The 20123-nt window shown below is 40.0% G+C and overlaps 1 protein-coding gene across 2 annotated transcripts in view; it reads left to right on the plus strand.

Moving 5' to 3' along the window:
• The window catches only part of SAP130 (Sin3A associated protein 130), an 81542-nt gene that overhangs the window by 27027 nt on the left and 34392 nt on the right, over positions 1–20123 (plus strand). For both annotated transcript variants that reach the window (XM_044913241.1, XM_044913242.1), the window contains exons 11-14: positions 2472–2613; positions 5545–5666; positions 11524–11826; positions 12502–12679. In XM_044913241.1, coding sequence (XP_044769176.1) covers positions 2472–2613; positions 5545–5666; positions 11524–11826; positions 12502–12679 — 745 coding nt within the window. The remainder of the gene's footprint in view (positions 1–2471; positions 2614–5544; positions 5667–11523; positions 11827–12501; positions 12680–20123) is intronic.

A 20123-nucleotide genomic window follows, 5' to 3' on the forward strand; every position in this document is an offset into this window, starting at 1 on the left:
TGGTGGTGGAGTCCAGGAAACCCTTCCTCCTCCCTTAGATAACTCAGCCATGCCCGTCCTTAAATTGGTACTAAGCCCCACAGTAGGCTTCTAGCAGTGAAAACACTGCTGCTGGCTCTTTCTCAGGCTACTGCTCGTGGCAGCTTGGCATCAGAGAGAGCACACTTCTTTCTTACCCCCCTGAGGTGAAGGTGGTTCATTCCCTCCTGTGAAAAGAAGAGTGGGGCGGAGGGTGGGAGTGTGTGATTTTAGCATTGATGAACTTCTGTTGAAAAAGATTGTTGCTTGTTCCCTGTCACTTCACAACATTTTCTAACTATATCTAACAGTGTCATCAGTTATCCTGAGCACTGTAACAACAGAACCAGGCTTATTCTTGCCATTTTTATAGTGGAGAGTCTCACTATAGCAGAGAGAAAATTAGACCTATAAAGGAGGACAGTGTACCCTATAGGGGCTCTCTGGTTTCATCTTGAATCACCTCTGTAAAGAATTATTTAGAGATTAGTTCTTATTTATGTCACTGTGTCTTGCTGGGAGATCACACTGTGGAAGTAAACTCAGAGTACCAGGAGACAGAAGTATGTGCATTCATTTGGCTAAGACTATCAACTTTTTACCGGTCTTAAGTTACAGTATTATATTCCGTATCTCCCAGCTCTTTTATCTTTGATTTTTAACCATTTGCTAAATTCTAGGTGTGAAAATCATTTGACAGAAGTGTCCAAACAGATTTAACATCTGCCACTAAATGTGATAGATTTTATCTAAGTTCCATCAGGCTTACGCACTGGTTTTCTCTTCTTCTTTCATAGTAAGCCAAGTATTTCTTTGTTACGTCACTATAGGATCCCTGTACAAAGGTACCTCAGTTGAGAAAGGATACCTGATATTAACCCTAGAGCACTGATTTTCAAGTGGGGATTTAGTGGATATATTAAAATCACCTAAGCAGCTTTTTCCAGGTGACACTTGCTTTCTCCAAGTGAGATTAAATATTGAATTCAACCATTTTTTAGTCAGGGGGAAAAAGCCTGATTAACCATAAGCATAGAGTTTTTGCCTTTAATGAATGCTCATTTCCATTAGAATACCGTCTTTATTTTCTCCATGCTCTGGCCCACATATGACTGTGGTGTCAGAATTCTAAAAAGCAGAATCAGATGATCACAGCATTCAGAAAACAGGGATCATCTTTGGAGGTGGCATTATGTTCAACTTAACGATTTTTGCATTATGTTTTTCCTTAAGTCTTTTTTTTTTTTTTTTTGATAATTGACAATGTGTGGCTTTTTTAATTAGAAAAAAGTACAGATATAAATTCATGGGCGTGTGTATGGTTTACCAACAAATAGTTAGCCACTTTGCCAATTGACAGCTGCATTCCTATTGGGAGCATTCTTTTCTCCTACCTTTTATTGGGCACAGTGGAAAAATAAGGCTTAGTTGCTTCCCACTCAGCTCCCCCTCTACTTAGTACTGACGGAAAATGTTTCATGGCAGCTTCTCTCTGCCAAGTCACCATCAGTGGTCGAATTGGGCATCCCAGCTATCATCCTGCAGAAACTTCTCTAGCTGCCTCCCTCACAAAATAGCTGGGAATCATGGTGGGCTTGTGCTGCTTACCTTTGGTGTTCAGTGCACTGCACTTTGGGTAATGTGGTGGTGTCATCCTAGTCTCCAGTGTTTATGTGCCTGTCACTGGTGTAACTGGGATCTTACACAGATGGTAGCTGTCCTTCTATATATCTAATGTAGGTTGCAGCTTTTCTTTCCAAATACTCCCTCCTAGAGTTAGCAGAGAGGTCTGTAAGAACACTAAAGTATGTACCAGTTCAGCTGTACCTTCTAAACAAAACTTGATTGCAAATGCTAAAGGAGAGCAAACTTTGAACCTAAGATTAGATTTGAAAACTCTATTGTCATTTTGATTTTGCTATAAAGTATTGTGCAAAATCACAAGACATTCAAAGGATCTTGGAAATAAAGTGATTATCTAAAGAAGGCCTTCCCATAGATGAGGAAACTGAGACTTGGAGATTAAAATGATTGATTCATTACTAATTAGCTATGGATGCTGCAGTAGAAGCTAAGGTCTTTGCCATGTTGGTATTCAAAATTTTGTTGATTTTTTTTATTGTTGTTAAAATTTTTTCTCCTTCTAAAAAAGGTCTCCAGGAAGACAGGTCAGGGAGAAAGGGCCTGATTGCTGGTATTTTTGTTAAAGTATTGATGGTGAACCCTGCTTTGGCAAATAACAGTACGAACATATGAATGTATCGGTAGATTATTGGCTTGAAATAATTCAGTTGAATCTTATGTACTGATCTTTCTTTTTTTATTTTGATTAAAACTAAAGATCCAGGCTTCTTAGTACTATTTGCATTCTTAAGATTGTTGCTGGCCAAAAATGTTTTGGCATGCCAATAAAAGCATATGAGAGGTAATATGATTGGATTTTGCATTTGTAGCTAAGGTGGTGCCTCAGCAGATCACACACACTTCTCCTCGGATCCAGACTGATTACCCTGCAGAGAGGAGTAGCCTGATTCCCATTTCAGGTCATCGGGCCTCTCCAAATCCTGTGGCCATGGAAACCCGAAGTGATAATAGGTAGGAGGGAATGTGCCAGTTACACTGCCCCACTGTGTCATTAATTGTTTTGATTTTTCAATAACACAAAATGTCCGAGAAATATAGTATATATATAGTTATTCTTATTTTCAGATTTCCTCCTGAAAATAATACCGTGTATAATTTATTTTTCATTTTATGAAAATGTGCTATGTTTATTTAGCCATTCTTCTTTTGATGGATGTTCTCCTGGTATCTACTTTTTCATTTGGTGTGTTTCTGTGTTTGATTTATTTTGAGCTGGTTTGAGAGTGTGGTTGCAGCGTCATGACCCTTTATCCCTAAGTACTTTCATTTTCATCCTGAAAGAACAAAGACCTTCTCGTAACCACAGTGCAGTTATCCAAAATGATTCTTTAGCCTTCCATTCCCTTTCATACAGTGACATTTTTGAAGAGTATAGATAGGCCAGTTGTTTTTGTAGAATACTCTTCAGCTTAGGCTTGTTAGATTGTTTCCTCAAAGTCAGATTCAGGTTATGCATTTTTAGAGCAAATACCACTCAGGTGGTGCAATCTTCTCACAGTTACTACATCAGAGAGCTCATGCCGCCCCTATGTCTCATTGTTAGCCCTGTCAGCACTAATTACCTAGTAAATTTAGGTGATGTTTGCCAGATTTTTCTATAAAGGTATATTTTTTTCCTTTTTTTTTAAATTTTAAAGATTTTATTTGAGAGAGAGAATGAGCAGGGGGAAGGGGAAGAGGGAGAATGAGAAGCAGGCTCCCCACTGAACAGGGAGCCCAATGTGGGGCTCGATCCCAGGACCCTGGAATCATGACCCGAGCCAAAGGCAAACGCTTAACCGACTGAGCCACCCAGGTGCCCCTATTTTTCTCCTTTGTAAACCACTAATCTGTGTGAAAATACTTGGAGCCTATAAATACCCTGTTTGTCAATAAACTTTCACTCAGTGGCGTTAGCATCTGTTGAGGATTCTTGGCTGTATCAGTTGATGGTTGCAGTATGATGGTTGCAAAATAATGACTTTTTCTACCATTTCTTCCACGTTTATCAGTTGACATGTTTATGTAAATAAATTTTACCTATCCCCATTTATTTTGTTGTATATTTTATTTTTTTAAATGAGCATGGACTCATGGATTTAGTTTATTCATTATTATAATTCATGATTGTCTTCTGTTTTGATGCTCAGATCGTCTCTGGAAGCTTCTTCAGACCAGTTCCTGTGGGTTTTCCATGTCCCATACAGTCTACCCCTTCCTTACTTCCCACCACAACAAAATATTCCAGGTTTCTCCTGAATATTGTTTGAGCCCTGGTTCCAGGGCTCCAGGGAGCCCTGGTTCCTTTTCATCATTTAGAAACCAGAGCATTAGCTCTGTTTATTGCTACTTGATTGTCATTTCTTCCAGGCTCTTTTAGCTGACAGAAATAGGAAGCATGTGATTCATAAAAACTCTTCAGGGGCGCAGGGTTGGCTCAGTCAGTGAAGCGTCTGACCGTTGGTTTCAGCTCAGGTCATGATCTCAGGGTTGTGGGATTGAGCCCCTGCCGATCAAACTACATGCTGAGTGGGGTGCCTGCTTGAGATTCTCTTCCTCTCCCTTTGCCCCTACCCCAGTTCGCTCTCTCACTCTTTTGTAAAATAAATCTTTAAAAAAACAACAACTCTTTAGTACATGCTGATCCTTCTAGTTCAACCCCATTACCTCCCCCATTCCATATTTGTATCTCTTCTCTCCCAGTGAGAATCTGGTACAGTGCATATGAAGTAGTTTCAGAATTGGATCATTTTTAAATGTTCTTGTTTGAGTATTATGGTGTGTAGGAATGCTTATAGGTTTTAATATATTGGTCTTTCTGTCCATTCACCTTGCTGAACACACCTGTTAGCCCTAAAAGTTTGTAGATTCTCTTGGATTTCCTATGTAGGTTTTTATTTTGTCTACAAATAAGACAATTTTTTGAAGGATGAGGGATTTTTTTCATTTCCATTTTTCATACCTGTGTTTCTCTTGTTACCTGGAGCTTCCAGTATGATGTTGAATAGAGGAGAGATAGTGAATAGTCTTATCTTATTCCTGACCTAAATGGGAATTCTTGGGAAATTTCAGAATAGATTTTGGTAGATGCTATTTTCAGATTGAGGAACAAAGATTTTTTCCATTCCTCTTTTTCAGTTATTTATATCATGAGTAAGTATTGAATGCTATAAAAATTTGGAGGGGGAAGTAATTTTTTTTTAATCCTAATATAGCTAACCTATAGTATTATGTCTCTATTAAATATTTTTGTATATCTTTTGTGATATTTCAAATGATTGTTCTCTTAATTTTTTAAAGAATCTAAAACATTCATAGAAATTTTGTTATTGAATCATTCTTCCTGTGGTAAACCTTATTTGATCATAATATATTTTGTTTTATACAGTATTTAATTCCATTTTATTTAGTAATTTTTGTGTTGATGCAGAGAATGAGATTTGTTTATAATCTTTTCTTCTATTCTCCCTATCTAGTTTTGGTGTCAAGGCTATGTTAAGTTTGGTCTTGTTTCTTCTTTTTTTGGTTTCTGAATCAGTTTGTATAAGTTTGGGATTATCTATTTTACTTGTATTTGATAAGATTTGCCAGTGTAAACTTAAAGTCTTTCAAGTGGAATTGAGCAGAGAAAACCTTTGATTACTGAGGTTTTTTACATTGGTTTTGGTAATTGTTACTACATATTTTTATGTTTATGGATGTATTGATAGTACCCATTTATTTTTACAAATATTACCCTCTCTAGGTGTGTGTCCTTTGATCTAACAGTTTATTTGGGACACAATTGGGGAAATGTTGGTATAGCATATAAGGGTATGAAGACGATCTGGGGGATAGGATCATTTGAAAGTGAAGAAGAAAGTAGACCCATTTTGGTTCATATTATCTGTCTTCTATCTGTAGACCGTCTGTTCCTGTCCAGTTCCAGTACTTTTTGCCAACATACCCACCTTCTGCATATCCACTGGCTGCACACACATACACCCCAATCACCAGCTCCGTGTCCACCATCCGACAGTATCCAGGTATGAGCCTTGCTGTTAAGAGGACTTTTAACATTCCAGTTTTTGCAAGCAATGAGATCAGAATTGACCAGTGAGTATTTGTAGTGTGGATTTAATTATTCCACCTTCAAACTTCAGGTTCACATAAGGCTAAAATCTGAAGCTTTAAGGTTTTAGATCACATCTCTGTGATCTATAAAAAGGTTGCTACTTATTAGTATATTTGTATGATTTTATCCCACCCTGAAAATAATTATGTTAACAATTTGTTATACCTTAAAATGGCAGTACAGTTAAAATGGTAAAATCCATACTTTATGGGGCTTCTGTTGTTTTGTGGATATCTGTTGTGTTTTTAGTATTAGTCCAGTTATGCTCAACACTTACCATCCTGACTTGTAAATAATGTTCTTTTTGCCAATCCAGAAAAAAATTCCTTAATCCTCAGGGTTTGTGTTTTCTTTTCCTATGAGACCTTCAGCTCACTTGAGGCAAAAGAGAGCCAAATTGTCCAGATTTTGGGCGTTGCCCTTCTGTGCGAAACAGGACTGCAGCCAGGGCTCCGTGGAGCCATTGAGCACTTGAAGGGGGACCTGACGCAAATGAATAACTGATTTTTTTTTGTTTTACTTAATTAAAATAAGAGAAATTTTTAGTATGTTTGGAACAACTTAGTGATATGCAACTACTGTTTCAAAATTGTAGATTATATTGAGTCAAAATACAAATAAAATATTTCTGATAAAAATTTATCTGATAAAAACTGAACTTAGTATCTAATTTGAAACATGTTTTATTAGTAAAATATACCCTGAATTTTGAAAATAACAGTATGGAAAAGAGAATGTAAAGTATCTTACTATTCATTTTTATAATGATTGTATTTTGAAATTTTAATGTTTAGGATATATTGGGTTAAACAAAGTATATCATTAAAATTAATTTGGCATGCTTTTTACTTTATTTTTTATTTTATTTTATTTTTTTTTAAGATTTTATTTATTTATTTGACAGAGAGAGAGACAGTGAGGAGGGAACACAAGCAGGGGGAGTGGGAGAGGGAGAAGCAGGCTTCCTGCGTAGCAGGGAGCCCGATGCGGGGCTCGATCCCAGGACCCTGGGTCATGACCTGAGCCGAAGGCAGACGCTTAACAACTGAGCCACCCAGGCACCCCGCTTTTTACTTTATTAATATGGCTACTAGAAAATTTACAATTGCATGTATGACTTATATTTCCATTGGACAACGTTGGTCTAAAACGTCCAAATTCTAAGGTATTTAAATAGCTTTGGAAACAGGTTCCTCAATCACTGCATTGGGTTTTTTTGTTGGTTTTTTTTTTCCCATAAAACTTTCCCCAAGGTTTATGTATTTTTTTTTTTTTTTTTGAAGATTTTTTTACTTACTGGAGGGAGAGCACGCAAGGGGTAGGGGCGGGGGGGAGAGAGAGAGTCTCAAGCAGACTCCGCGCTGAGCATGGAGCCAGACATGGGGTTTCTCACAACCCTGAGATCATGACCTGAGCCGAAACCAAGAGTCAGATGCTTAACCAACTATGCCACCCGGGCGCCCCTCTCCAAGGTTTATTTTAATGTGGGGAAGTAGCTGATGAATTGTTCTGAGTTTTTTGTCCTGTTTTGCTGTACATCAAAGTAATAACATCTTTTTAAAGGAAACTTATAACTGTTCTTTATTAACAATCCTATGAAGATAAAACCATGTTTAATTATGGTCAGAAGTAGAGGATGCAAAAAGTATGGTAGAACCATGTTGACAATTAAGAAGTAAATTTCGTGTGTTTGTTACACTAATTGCTGAAAATTCTTAAGTCTCTTAGTAACAGCACTTCCTTCAGGTTCCTTCATCTACCTCTGCCAGTTGATACTTCTATAACAATGCAGTCATGTTGCCTTTCTGGGGTAGGTAACTCATGACCAATATGTATTTCTCTCAATGCTATCCAACTGAAAAGGACCCGCAGAGGCTCTCTTGAGCTAGAACAATCTATGCAGACACTATCATTTTAGATAAACATTTATTTGTAAAAATGCATTGTAAGAGCACTGTCAGAAGTATTGGGGATCCTGCCAACCATCTGTTTCTCTACATTATTATTTTTCCAAGTGTCTTCTTTTCACCACTGCAGTAGTCCTGATGGATAGAAACACAGAAAAATGAATAGTCCAGTTAACAGCAATTTATTTCTTCCAATACCAATACTGTCCCTTTTTGGTGCAGATGACGGGTAATGTGTTATTTCTCAGACATTCATGGATGGACACAACTGAAGGAATGATTTATTAATCAGCTTACAATGTCCTGTTTTCAAGTGGCTCCTTTTAAATGATATTAAAGCAGATGTTTTCAAATCAGGAAGAGGACAGGAAAATTTGTATATAATGGGCCAAATGTGAGATTACTGTAATACATAGTTTATGATAGATTAGACCAATTGTTCATGGGATCTGGTTACTTATAAAGATGGAATCTTGTTGGTTCATTAGGTATTAGATAGAGATATAAACATGTAATTATGAATATATATACGTAATTTTGATAGTTTGCAAGTAATTGATCCCTCTCAGATTGCTCCTGAAATTTCACTTGCTCCAGAGATGTTTTCCACTTCATTTATTTATTCATGCATTTTTTTTTTTTTAAGATTTTATTTATGGGGCGCCTGGGTGGCTCAGTTGGTTAAGCGACTGCCTTGACTGCCTTCGGCTTAGGTCATGATCCTGGAGTCCCTGGATCGAGTCCCGCATCGGGCTCCCTGCTCGGCAGGGAGTCTGCTTCTCCCTCTGACCCTCCACCCTCTCATGTGCTCTCTCTCAAATAAATAAATAAAAAATCTTAAAAAAAAAAAAAAGATTTTATTTATTTATTTGAAAGAGAGAGAGCACGAGCAGGGGGAAGGGCAGAGGGAGAGGCAGACGCAGACTCTCTGCTGAGAGCCGACACACAATGTGAGGCTCGATCCCAGGACCCTGGGATCATGACCTGAGCCCAAGGCAGATGCTTAACGACTGAGCCACCCAGGTGCCCTCATTCATGCATTTATTAATTTCATATTTATTGAAACCCTGTTATTGTATGTAAGGTCCTATGTTAGGCTCTATTTGTTTTTTTGTTTTGTTTTGTTTTGGGGTTTTTTTTAAAGATTTTATTTATTTGACAGAGATAGAGCAGCAGGCAGAGGGAGAGGGAGAAGCAGGCTCTCCGCCAAGCAGGGAGCTGGACATGGGGCTCGATCCCAGGACCCCCGGGATCATGACCTGAGCCAAAGGCAGCCACTTAACCGACTGAGCCACCCAGGCGCCCCTGTTAGGCTCTATTTGTAAAGTTGACTCTTAAAACAGTTCACTTTGAACAAACTTAAAGCCTCATAGGGAGATAAGACATGAAGAGCTCTTACTAGAGAGAAAGTGCCAAGTTCCAATAAAAGAAACTTGAACAAAGCCAGCCTACTTCTGAGCTAAAAGAGGTTATTTCTACTTGAGAGGGTAGGATTGGAGGTCAGGAGTGATTTCCTAAAGGAAGTGACATTTGGAAAGCCTCTTAGAATGCCCAGGACAGAACCACAGGGCGGCATTGGGGGAAAGCACTTTTCTCTGTGTGAATAAAGTATTAACACAGAATATGCGCTCAGAACAGAGTGGTTTGGTTTTGGCAGGAATGTAGTGTGAGTGAGGATGCAGCACATGGAATGAGATTGGATCTTGAGAGGCTTGGGGTGGTGACTAGACTGCATGTTCAGTCAGGTGCCCACAACTGTTACTGAATAGAAACAAAGGTTCGTCCACTTCTCAGGAAGAAGCTAATAGCTTTGTCGGGTTGATTCTTTTTTTTCTTTTTCTCTCTTTCTTTTACAAGGGAAGAATTGCAGTGTAGCAGTAACTATGAATTTACATGTACTAATATTTTGCTGTATTTTTCTCATTGATAATAATTTACCTTTTTAAACCACTATATGGTTTATAAAACTTAAATTACATCATTGTTTCCCCTTTTTTTAATTGAGATATCATTAACATGACATATTAGTTTTAGGTGGACAACGTAATGATTTGGTATTTGTGTATATCATGAAATGATCACCATAATAAGTCTAGTTAACATCTGTCACCACAGATAAGTTACAAATTGTTTTATCTTCTGATGAAAACTTAGAGATTTGTCTTCTTAGCAACTTTGAGATATCCAATATAGTATTATTAACCATGGTCACCATGCTGTACAGTACATCCCCAAGTCTTGTTTATTTTATAACTGACAGTGTGTACCTTTGACCCCCTTCACCCATGTCTCACATCCCCCATTCCCTGTTTCTGGAAACCACCAGTCTGTTCTTTGTATCTATGAACTTGGTTTGTTTATGTTTGTTTTTAAATTCTACATATAAGTGAGATCATATGGGTTTTTTTCTGTCCTTGTCTGGCTTATTTCACTTAGCATAATACCCTCAGGGTCCATCCATGTTGTTGCAGGTGGCAAGATTTAATTCTTTTTTAAGGCTAAGTAATACTCTCCCCTGTGTCTGTGTGTGTGTTTGTGTGTGTGTGTATAGAGATAAATGTCACATTTTCTCTATCCCTTTATCCATCAGTGGACCCTTAGGGTTGTTTCCATATCTTTGTTATTGTAAATAACATTTCAGTGCATATGGGGTGCGTATATCTTTTTCTGGATTGTTTTGATGACTGAGAAGAAACATGATTTGTATTCTTCTTTCCACAAATAGAAATTCCTTCTCTTTTGCTTCCTGGGAATGCTGCTGTTTTCAGTTTTGTTCTTGTTAGTTTTTTTTTACTATACACAGCAAAAAAGGAAACTTGCTTGTTCTCTCTCTTTAGTGCATATATGGAATTTAAAATTCATAACTACTGTATATCAAAAATGCCTGTGATGGTGGTTCCATCAATTAGAGCAAAGATTCTTGACCTGGGAGCCATGGATGGATCTCAGAAGTTTTATTTTAATTATTTAGGACAGTTGCCTGGCTCACATTTGGAATTTAATAGATGATTTCCTTTTTCTTGTTTTAATGCTTTTCTAGTAATCTGCAGCAAGATCATATCACACTGATAGGAAGTGAGGGAAAAAACTCCAATATATGTAGAGCTTTATGTAGTGCTTTGTTTAAAAAAAAAAAAAGGTTTTATGGGGCTCCTGGGTGGCGTAGTCTGTTCGGCATCAAACTCTTGGTTTCGGCTCAGGTCATGATCTTGGGGTTGTGGAATAAAGCCCCACATCAGGCTCTGTGCTCTGCACGGAGTCTGCTTGAGATTCTTTCTCCCTCTCCCTCTGCCCCTCCCACTTGTGCTCACGCGCTCACTCTCTTAGATAAATAAGTAAATATTTATTTTTTTTTTTAAGATTTTATTTATTGATTTGACAGAGAGACAGCGAGAGAAGGAACACAAGCAGGGGCAGAGGGAGAAGCAGGCTTCCTGCTGAGCAGGGAGCCTGATGTGGGGCTCAGTCCTAGGACCCTGGGATCATGACCTGAGCTGAAGGCAGACGTTTAATGACTGAGCCACCCAGGCACCCCAATAAGTAAATCTTTAAAAAAAAAAAAAAGACTGGGGTGCCAGGGTGGTGGCTCAGTCAGCTGAGCATCCGACTCTTGATTCCAGCTCAGGTCATGATCTTAGGGTCGTGGGATCAGGCCCTATGTCGGACTCCTAGCTGGGTGTGGAGTCTGCTTGGGATTCTCTCTTTCCCTCTCAAAAAAAAAAAAAAAAACACCCATAAAAACTGAGGGTTTAGGTCTTTTACAGTGGAATAATCTATTTTCGTTTTAGTGTTTTTCTCTTTACGTGGACTATGTCTAATCAGAGCTAACATTCTTGTAGTCACTTTCTGCATCATTTTCAGTTTCTGCTCAGGCTCCAAATTCTGCCATCACAGCTCAAACTGGCGTTGGGGTGGCTTCCACAGTCCACCTAAACCCCATGCAGTTGATGACAGTGGATACTTCTCATGCTCGACATATCCAAGGGATCCAGCCAGCACCCATCAGTACACAGGGGATACAGCCAGCCCCCATTGGGACTCCAGGAATACAGCCAGCACCAATGGGCACACAGGGAATCCACTCAGCAACCCCAATCAGCACACAGGGACTTCAGCCTGCACCAATGGGTACTCAGCAGCCTCAGCCTGAAGGAAAGACTTCAGGTAATTTGAGTTTTTTGCATGGAAGTTGGTGTAGAGGATAGAGATATACTAGGTTTAAATCCTGGTTCTGTCACTTACAGGCTTGGCGGTCTTGAGTAATTTCTCTTAGTTTCTTCTTTTAACATGAGTTGCATAGAATTTATCTGTCAGAGTCATTGTAAACATTAAAAATTATGTACATCAACAGCCTAATGTGCATTTGCATGTGGTAAGAAGCACTCTGTAAAGTTGAGAGAGCAAATTCACCTTTATTATAGTGTTCTGATTCTGTTTAAGATTTTCTTCCGACTTGTATGTAAAGCTGTAAAATTAATGTATCATATTTAGGGATTGTTGGTATCATTTTTAGGGATTGAGAGGCAATGGTATTTCACAAAAATTGTAGGAGATTATTTCTTGAAGTATGCTACATACATATGTGATTTATTAGTAGTTATGATTATACAGCAAAGAAAAATGTGCAACAGTAGACTCAGTAACCTCTTCCACTTTGCCGTCTGCTTTGAGACAGATGAACATTGTGCTCATTCCTTACTTTCTTGAAATTGGACAGTCAGAGCATGGGTACGCTAATTCTGGAGGTCTAATTGTTTTTTGTCTTATGTGATATTTTAGTAATGTTCCTTTTGTTTCCTTTTCTTCGTTGTTCTCTCCTGCCCCCTCCCTGTCCTCCAGCAGTGGTGTTGGCAGACGGAGCCACAATTGTGGCCAACCCTATTAGCAATCCATTCAGCGCTGCTCCCGCAGCAACAACAGTGGTGCAGACCCACAGCCAGAGTGCTAGCACCAACGCTCCAGCCCAGGGCTCATCCCCCCGGCCAAGTATCCTCCGGAAGAAACCCGCCACGGATGGGTAGGTAGACCCAGTAGTGCCACATGACACCTCTAATTCTGGATATAATTAGTAGAAACAGTAGGCGCTCATCCAGTGCTGGTAGCAGACTTTAAGCTCTCATCTTCTGTAGCATTTTTTAATCTTTCAAAATAACTTGACCACAGGCTCATTCAGTAGAGCCTTGCCAAGCAAAGACTCTAGGACAGTAAGAATCCTTGAGTCGTGGCGGGGGGGTCAGTTTTAGAAGCAGCCGTTGCATACTATTTTAGGAGTTCTCTCTAGTTTATGGGAGTTTAATTCTAGACTCTCTGAGTAGCTTCTAATAGACCCTTCAGGCTTGTCTGGGTAGGCACGTTAATGTGTACTATGTATTTTTTTTCCTTATTGGCCAGCATGAATTGTTGCTCAGGGCAAATAATATCCCAGGTGTATTAAGTAAGGGTCATATTTAGTAGCACAAGTGTACTGTGTCGTCATAGGACCTCTGAGTTGGTGTGGGTCATGGGCAGGAAGGTATGTGCTGTGCCCTGAAACTTCACTTGAAAACTTGGGAGGTGGAAGATGGGCAGTCACACTTCAGAGAGCAGCATTTCTTTGGCTCCACCGAGCTCATGTGCTTCAACAGCAGAAGATCATAAAGGTTAAAGCATAGCGAGAACATAAGCTGCTGGGTCCGTACGGGGTTTCCAGATGTGTAGGACTTTGCCTCAATCAGAGCCTCTTTTAAAGATAAGTCAGTCTGTGGTAAAGGAACCTTAATGAAAATGCAAGACAAAGCTCATGCTTAACATGGCAGGCTGAACACACACTTCTAAATTTCTTTTCCCCTCAAAACCCTATAGAACTTTTAGCAAAGAGGCTTTTTAAAAAGATGTAAACACACAAGGATGGGGAGAATAGGAGAAGACAACAGCAACCAAACTTTGAAGCTGGAAAGCAGGTAGGTGAGTGATCACTCACTTAACTGTGAGAAAGCTGAATTTTAAGTCTGTAGAGAATGTTGAGAAGCATGCTCATTTAAATTGCTGAAGCTTCAGAAGGAACAGGAACAGGAAGAACAAGGGGTGGAAGGAAGCTGGCCTGAAACGTGTTTGAGAAGGTTAGAGCCCTGCATCCCCTTCGCTACCCACAGTTTGTCGTACACTGCTCCTCCCAACCCCAGCATGTACCCAGAGGGCTAAATTCTGCAGCTGGTCCACTGGGATCAGTCAGCATAAGGGGGGCCAGGAGTATTTTACCAGACACAGATTTGCAGAGTGCTGAGACAACGAGTCCACTTCTCCCTTTTAGCTGGCAGGACCCTGGCAGTTGAATGCTGTAGACAAAAAGTGAGATGAGGACTCCACTTTCTTTCAAGGATCATCCAGCCCAGGAGGAAAGATGCAAAGATACCAACACTAGGGATTTCGTAAGGTCAGGAACCAGATCACCCTACAGTGAAACTTAAAGTAGGCAATGTCTGGGGCGCCTGGGTGGCTCAGTCAGTTAAGCATCCGACTCTTGATTTTGGCTAAGGCCATGATCTCAGGGTTGTGAGATCGAACCCCGCATCAGGCTCCGTGCTGGGTGTGGAGTCTTACTCTCTCCCCTTCCCCCTCTGCCCCTCCCCCACTCCTCTTTCTCTCTTTCACTGCCACTCTAAAAAAAAAAAATAGGCAAGTTCTTCAAGTTCAGAGGTTCTAACCAGCGTTAGTCCCCCAGTCCTCATCATGAACACGCAACCAGGGATAACCAGGTATCTGAGGGGCCTTCTAACAATGCAAGATACAAACCATGAGACGTACTGAAAAACGCAGCCTGAAGATACAGAAGCTAAGCAATGAGAGTAAAACTAAAAACAAAAAGCAAAAGCAAATAAAGACCAAAACTGTGATGCTGTCTTCAAAGGACAAAAAAAGATGTATCCATGAAACAGGAAGGCAGCACTACGCAAAAGGAACATTTGGAGGACAAAAGAGTGTGTCCTGAAATTTAAACTACAGGAGTAGAAATCGAACTCAGTAGAAGAGTAGGAAAATACAGTTGAGGAAATCTTTCAAAAGTAGAGTTAAAAAGAACAAAAAGGGGGCGCCTGGGTGGCTCAGTCGTTAAGCGTCTGCCTTCGGCTCAGGTCATGGTCCCAGGGTCCTGGGATCGAGCCCCGCATCGGGCTCCCTGCTCCGCGGGAAGCCTGCTTCTCCCTCTCCCACGCCCCCTGCTTGTGCTCCCTCTCTCGCTGTGTCTCTCTCTGTCAAAATAAAATAAAAAATAAAAATCTTTAAAAAAAAAAAAGAACAAAAAGATAAACAGAAAAGAAAATTAAAAGAATCAGTTCAGGAGGGCCCACCTGCAAGTAAAGGAGTTTCAGCAAGAGATCAGAGAAAAGGAAGGAGATGACTTAAAAATAATTAATAGAAAATTTCCAAACCTGAAGGGCATGAGTTTCCTGATTTAAAGAACTGCGAAATGCCCAGCACAATAGACGCTGTGGACACAGATAAATCGACACCAACATAAACATCTTGAAATTTCACAACCCTGGAGGTAAAAAGATCTTCCCCCTTCTCCTACACTTCATCACCTCCCTACAACCCTTCTGCTGTGCCCCCGTAACTGACTCTGTCATCATCAGAATTTCCTGTATCCTTCTTCTTTGAGTGTACCTGCTTTCCTTTTTTTTTTTTTTTTTTTGGTGATATATAATGTATTTAGGTGATACGTAGTTCTTTTAATGTATTTATACACATTTTCTAGAAAAATGGAATATTACACGTGATTTTACAGTTTTTTTCTTCATACAAAGTAGACATCTTTTCATATCACTACACATAGATCTACATTATTCTTTTTAAAGAATGCATAATATTTAAATACAAAGGTAGACCATCATATGTGTACGTAATCACTGCCTTACTGATAAACCATTTGGATAGTTTTCCATTTTTCACTCTTACACACGTTGCTGAGACAGACAATATCCTCCAACAGTCCTTGTGGACTCGTGGTAGCTTTTAGGATAATTTCAAGAAGAGGGAGCTCTGGATGAAGGGGTGTGTGCATTTTTAGTTTTGACAGATACTGCCGAAGTGCCTTCCAAAAGAAACCATGAATTAACATCCCCATCACATGTACAAGTTCCTGCATTTCCCTCAACCCCAGTCCTGGTTGTGATTTCTCTCTGTAGTCTGCATTGCTGTAGGAACACATTCACATTTCTTCTTCCGGGAAGAGCCTTGTAGAGAATCTGCCTATTTGCCACTGGATGGTGCTCGTTTTTGTGTGGACTTGGAGGGTTTGAAGTCACCGAGGTAGAGTCTGGCTGCTGCCTCCTCCGTGGGGCACACTGCTCTCATTTGCCACAGACTCTAACCCCTGTGTGCCTGCCTTCTTTAACTAGAATCTGGTTCTCCCATGGGGTCTTGGCTCCCGCACTGTCTCCAAAGTAGTGGCTGTCTTTCCTCCCCATCCTTCTGTCACTGGGCCTGGTGGTGGGGTTGATGTCTTCTTTGTGCCTCACTGCCACTTCCATGCCATTTCTCTTGGAAAGCACTCAGTCTATATTCAGATTTCATAAAATTTGCAGTTGAAAAAGTACTTTCACATATCCAAGTTATTCCAGGCACACTGCAACGTTTTTTAATAACTGAATCAGATAACAGTTTTAAATTCAAATTATTTAAATGAACTATCATTAAAAATTTTGCTCCTAGTCCACCAGTCAAGTGCTTTGTAGCTCCATATGGCTAGAGGCTACCTTGTTGGTCAGGGCAGCTCAAGAGGCTTGATCAGATTCCAGTTGATTTGCACATATGTTTGTACGTCCTTCAGAAGGTCCATAACGTCTGGCGCTTATTCTGTCAAAAATGATTTCCCAGCTCTCTGGCTTCTCAGTTGCTTAAATGCTTCCCTGTCCTCCCCTCTCTATCGGCAGCACACACCCATAAGCGCAAGCTTTCCCTCACCTCTTCTGTCCTCCATTGTCCCACAGCGTACCTCTGTCTTCCTACCTCACGGGCAGTGGTATTGCAACGGACCCACTGGGGGGGGAACCTTCGATCCATTGATGCTACCACCTTTGCGTTATTCCTCACTGCTGCTTTTCATGGCCTTTCTCTGTTCTTCCTGACTTAGTTTCTGTGGTCCATTACAATCACTTCCTTGCATACAGCCCCCACTTCCTTGCCCCCCCCCTTCACTTTGTCAGAAACAGTCAAATCCAACTTTCCGCTGAATTTGTGCAGCAGACTGTGGTGGGGTAAACAACCTTGTTGACTGGCCTTGCTTAACCTCACAAACCTCCACTAGGATCTCACAGGGGACCAACACAGAATGCTTCCTAAGCCTCTCTCCTGGATAGCTTTTAACCTCTGCTCCTCTCAAAACTTCCACACTTCCTCATCTGTGTTCACCACCAGCTAATGAATTTTTGTTCCCTATTTTTTGAGAAAAATGGAACTTCCATCAACTCTAGCTTTCACATCTCCTTACCTGCCAGCATCTGTATCCCGTGCTCTACTCATCTCATCTGTTCCTATGGATGGACTCTCGGTGCTTCGCTGACCTCAGCCTTTCTAACCTGCTGAGAACAGTGCTGTAGTGCTTCTCCCTCTCTCCTACTTAATCAGCGTTTTCTCGCTAGTGTATCATTTACATAGCAGGTATAAATATGCTGTTACTTCTTCCATCTTAAAACTCTTCTGTTAAGTCACCTTGCTCCACTACCTACCCCATTTTTTTGTTCCTATTTTCAAAGAAAATAAAGGAGTTACGTGTTTTTGCTAACTCCAGTTTTTCTTCCAGTTTCTTTCTCTCTCAGCATTTTCAAAGATATGGAAAACTGCAAAGGTAATGCATGTATGGTATAATTAGCACAAGTGAACACAGCATGCAACCGTTATCTACGTCAAGAGAAAGAACATTACCAACACCTTCTCCCAAAGGCAGCTAACCAGCTTTTTTGACCCTGTCGATTTGCTTTTCCTCTTTTTGAACTTCTGCTGAATCATATATTACACGTTTTTGTGTGAGTCCACCTTCCCTCCCTTGATTTGATGTAATGCACCCACTTTATTGCATGTGATTGTAATTTTTTTATTGCTATATGAAACACCATTGTATAAGGATAGCATAGTTTATCCAAAGATCTTTGGGTTGTTTCCAGTTTGGGGCCATAATGTTATTCTGAATGTTTTCGTGTATGACCTTTAATACATAGGTAAATGCATACCTAGGAGGGGATTTGCTGAGTTGTAAGCTATACATATGTTCAGCTCTGGTAGACACTGGCAACAGTGTTTCCAGTGTTCATACCCTTGTACACTCTAAGTAGCAGGTGGGGATCATCATTGCATTCATAATCACTAACACTTGTTATTGACATTCTTTAAGTTTGGTTATTTTGTGGCTGTGTAGTGGTGTATCTCATTAGGTTTATTTTCTTTGTTTTCTGGGGGGTTAGTGGAGTTGGTCTTATTTTTTACTTTTTATTATGGAAAACTTGAAACAATAAAATTTTGAACATATGAATACCCATCATTCCAATTTCATTTATCAGTTTATCAGCTCATGGCCAGTTTTGTTTAATCTACATGCCTACCCACCCCCTTCTCCATATTATTTTGAAGCAAATTCCAGAGAGCACATCATTTCATTTGTATATATTTCAGTATGTGAGTATGTGTCTATTGAGGTACTCACTAAAAAATATAATAACCTTGTAATATCATCAAATATCTAGTCATTGTTCAAATTTCCAGTGGCCTCAAATGTCACAAAATTTTTGTTGATTTGAATCAGTATTCTGATAAGGTGCCCACATTGTGATCAGTTGATATGTCTCCTAAGACTCTTCTGTAGGTTTCCTTCATCTCTTTTTTTCCTTGAGATTTATTTGTTGAAGAAACTTGGTCTTTTGTCCTGTAGACTTTTCCCTCTCCCTCCCTGGATTTTTTCCAACTGCATCCACATTGTATTAGTTTCCTAGAGCTGCCATAACAAATTACCACAAATCTGGTGCCATAAAACAACAGAAATTTATTCTCACAGAGGTGCCTGGCTGACTTAGTCGGCAGAGCGTATGACTCTTGATCTCGGGATTGTGACTCTGCCGAGCCCCGTGTTGGGTATAGAAATTGCTTAAAGATAAAATCTTTAAAAAAAAAAAAATTTATTCTCACAGTTCTGATGGCTTGAAGTTCTGAAATCAAGGTGTCAACAGAGTTGGTTCCTTCTGAATGCACCCAGCGAGAATCCATTCCATGCCTCTTTCCTAGCATCCAGTGGCTCTTGACAGACCTTTTTCTTGTGGACACATCACTCCAATCTCTGCTTCCATATTCACATGTTATTCTGTGTCTCTGTGTCTCAAATCTCCCTCTCCTTTCTGTGATAAGGATACCAGTCATTGGATTTAAGGCCTACCAAAGCTAGAAGGATCTTACTTTGAGATCTCTAACTTAAGTTACTTTCACAAAGACCCTGTTTTTTTTACATTCACAGATACAGGGATTAGGACTTGTATATCTTTTTAGGGACCACAATTCAGCCCACTACCCCTGTAGTGAAGTTTTGCTGTTCTTGTCTCCTCCACACATTTTTTCTTAAGTTGTTACTTGAATCTAAAGCTTGATTAGATTCGTATATCTTTTTTTTTTTTTTTTTTTTTGGCAAGAGCACTTTATAAATTAAAATGATGTTTGGTGGTCACCCTTTTTGAGATGCTAGCAGATTTGATGATTACTATCTAGATCCATTAATTAGGCTTTGCAAAATGGTATATTCTGATTCTAGCCATTTTCTCTCAACCCACTCTTGTCTAGCATTTGCTCCTACCACTCTGCCAAAACTAAACATGTCACGATTACTCACCGCTTCCACATTGCTGAGCCCAGTGGTTCTCAGTCTGAGCTGTATGTGGCCTCTACTGCATGGCACAGTTGACACTAACTAACTTGATCAACTTTTCTCATTTGACTTCCAGGAACTTTCTCAGGTCAATATAAATACATAGACATAGGGGCGCCTGGGTGGCTCAGTAGTTGAGCGTCTGGCTTCGGCTCAGGTCATGATCCCAGGGTCCTGGGATCAAGCCCCACATCGGGCTCCCTGCTCAGCGGGAAGCCTGCTTCTCCCTCTCCCACTCGCCCTGCTTGTGTTCCCTCTCTCTGTCTCTTTCTCTGTCAAATAAATAAAATCTTTAAATACATACATACATATATAGACATAATAATAATCATGAACACGTAATATGGATTTCAGGTTTGATAATGAGTAGAAAGGAGATGTGGCATACTAGAAGCATCAGCTAAAAGAGTCATAGCGGTTGCTTCCTGGAGAGAGATGGGCAGGAAATGGGGAGGGCTGGGGTGGGGACCTGCTGTATTTTGTTAAAAGCTTTTTAGTGCGATTTGGCATTTTCAATAATGTATCTATATTACTTCGATAAAATTTGAAATCCACTTAAAAAATGGCTTAGCCAATGTAG

Source organism: Neomonachus schauinslandi, chromosome 3 (assembly GCF_002201575.2).
Source record: "Neomonachus schauinslandi chromosome 3, ASM220157v2, whole genome shotgun sequence".
NCBI classification, from domain to species: Eukaryota; Metazoa; Chordata; class Mammalia; order Carnivora; family Phocidae; genus Neomonachus; species Neomonachus schauinslandi.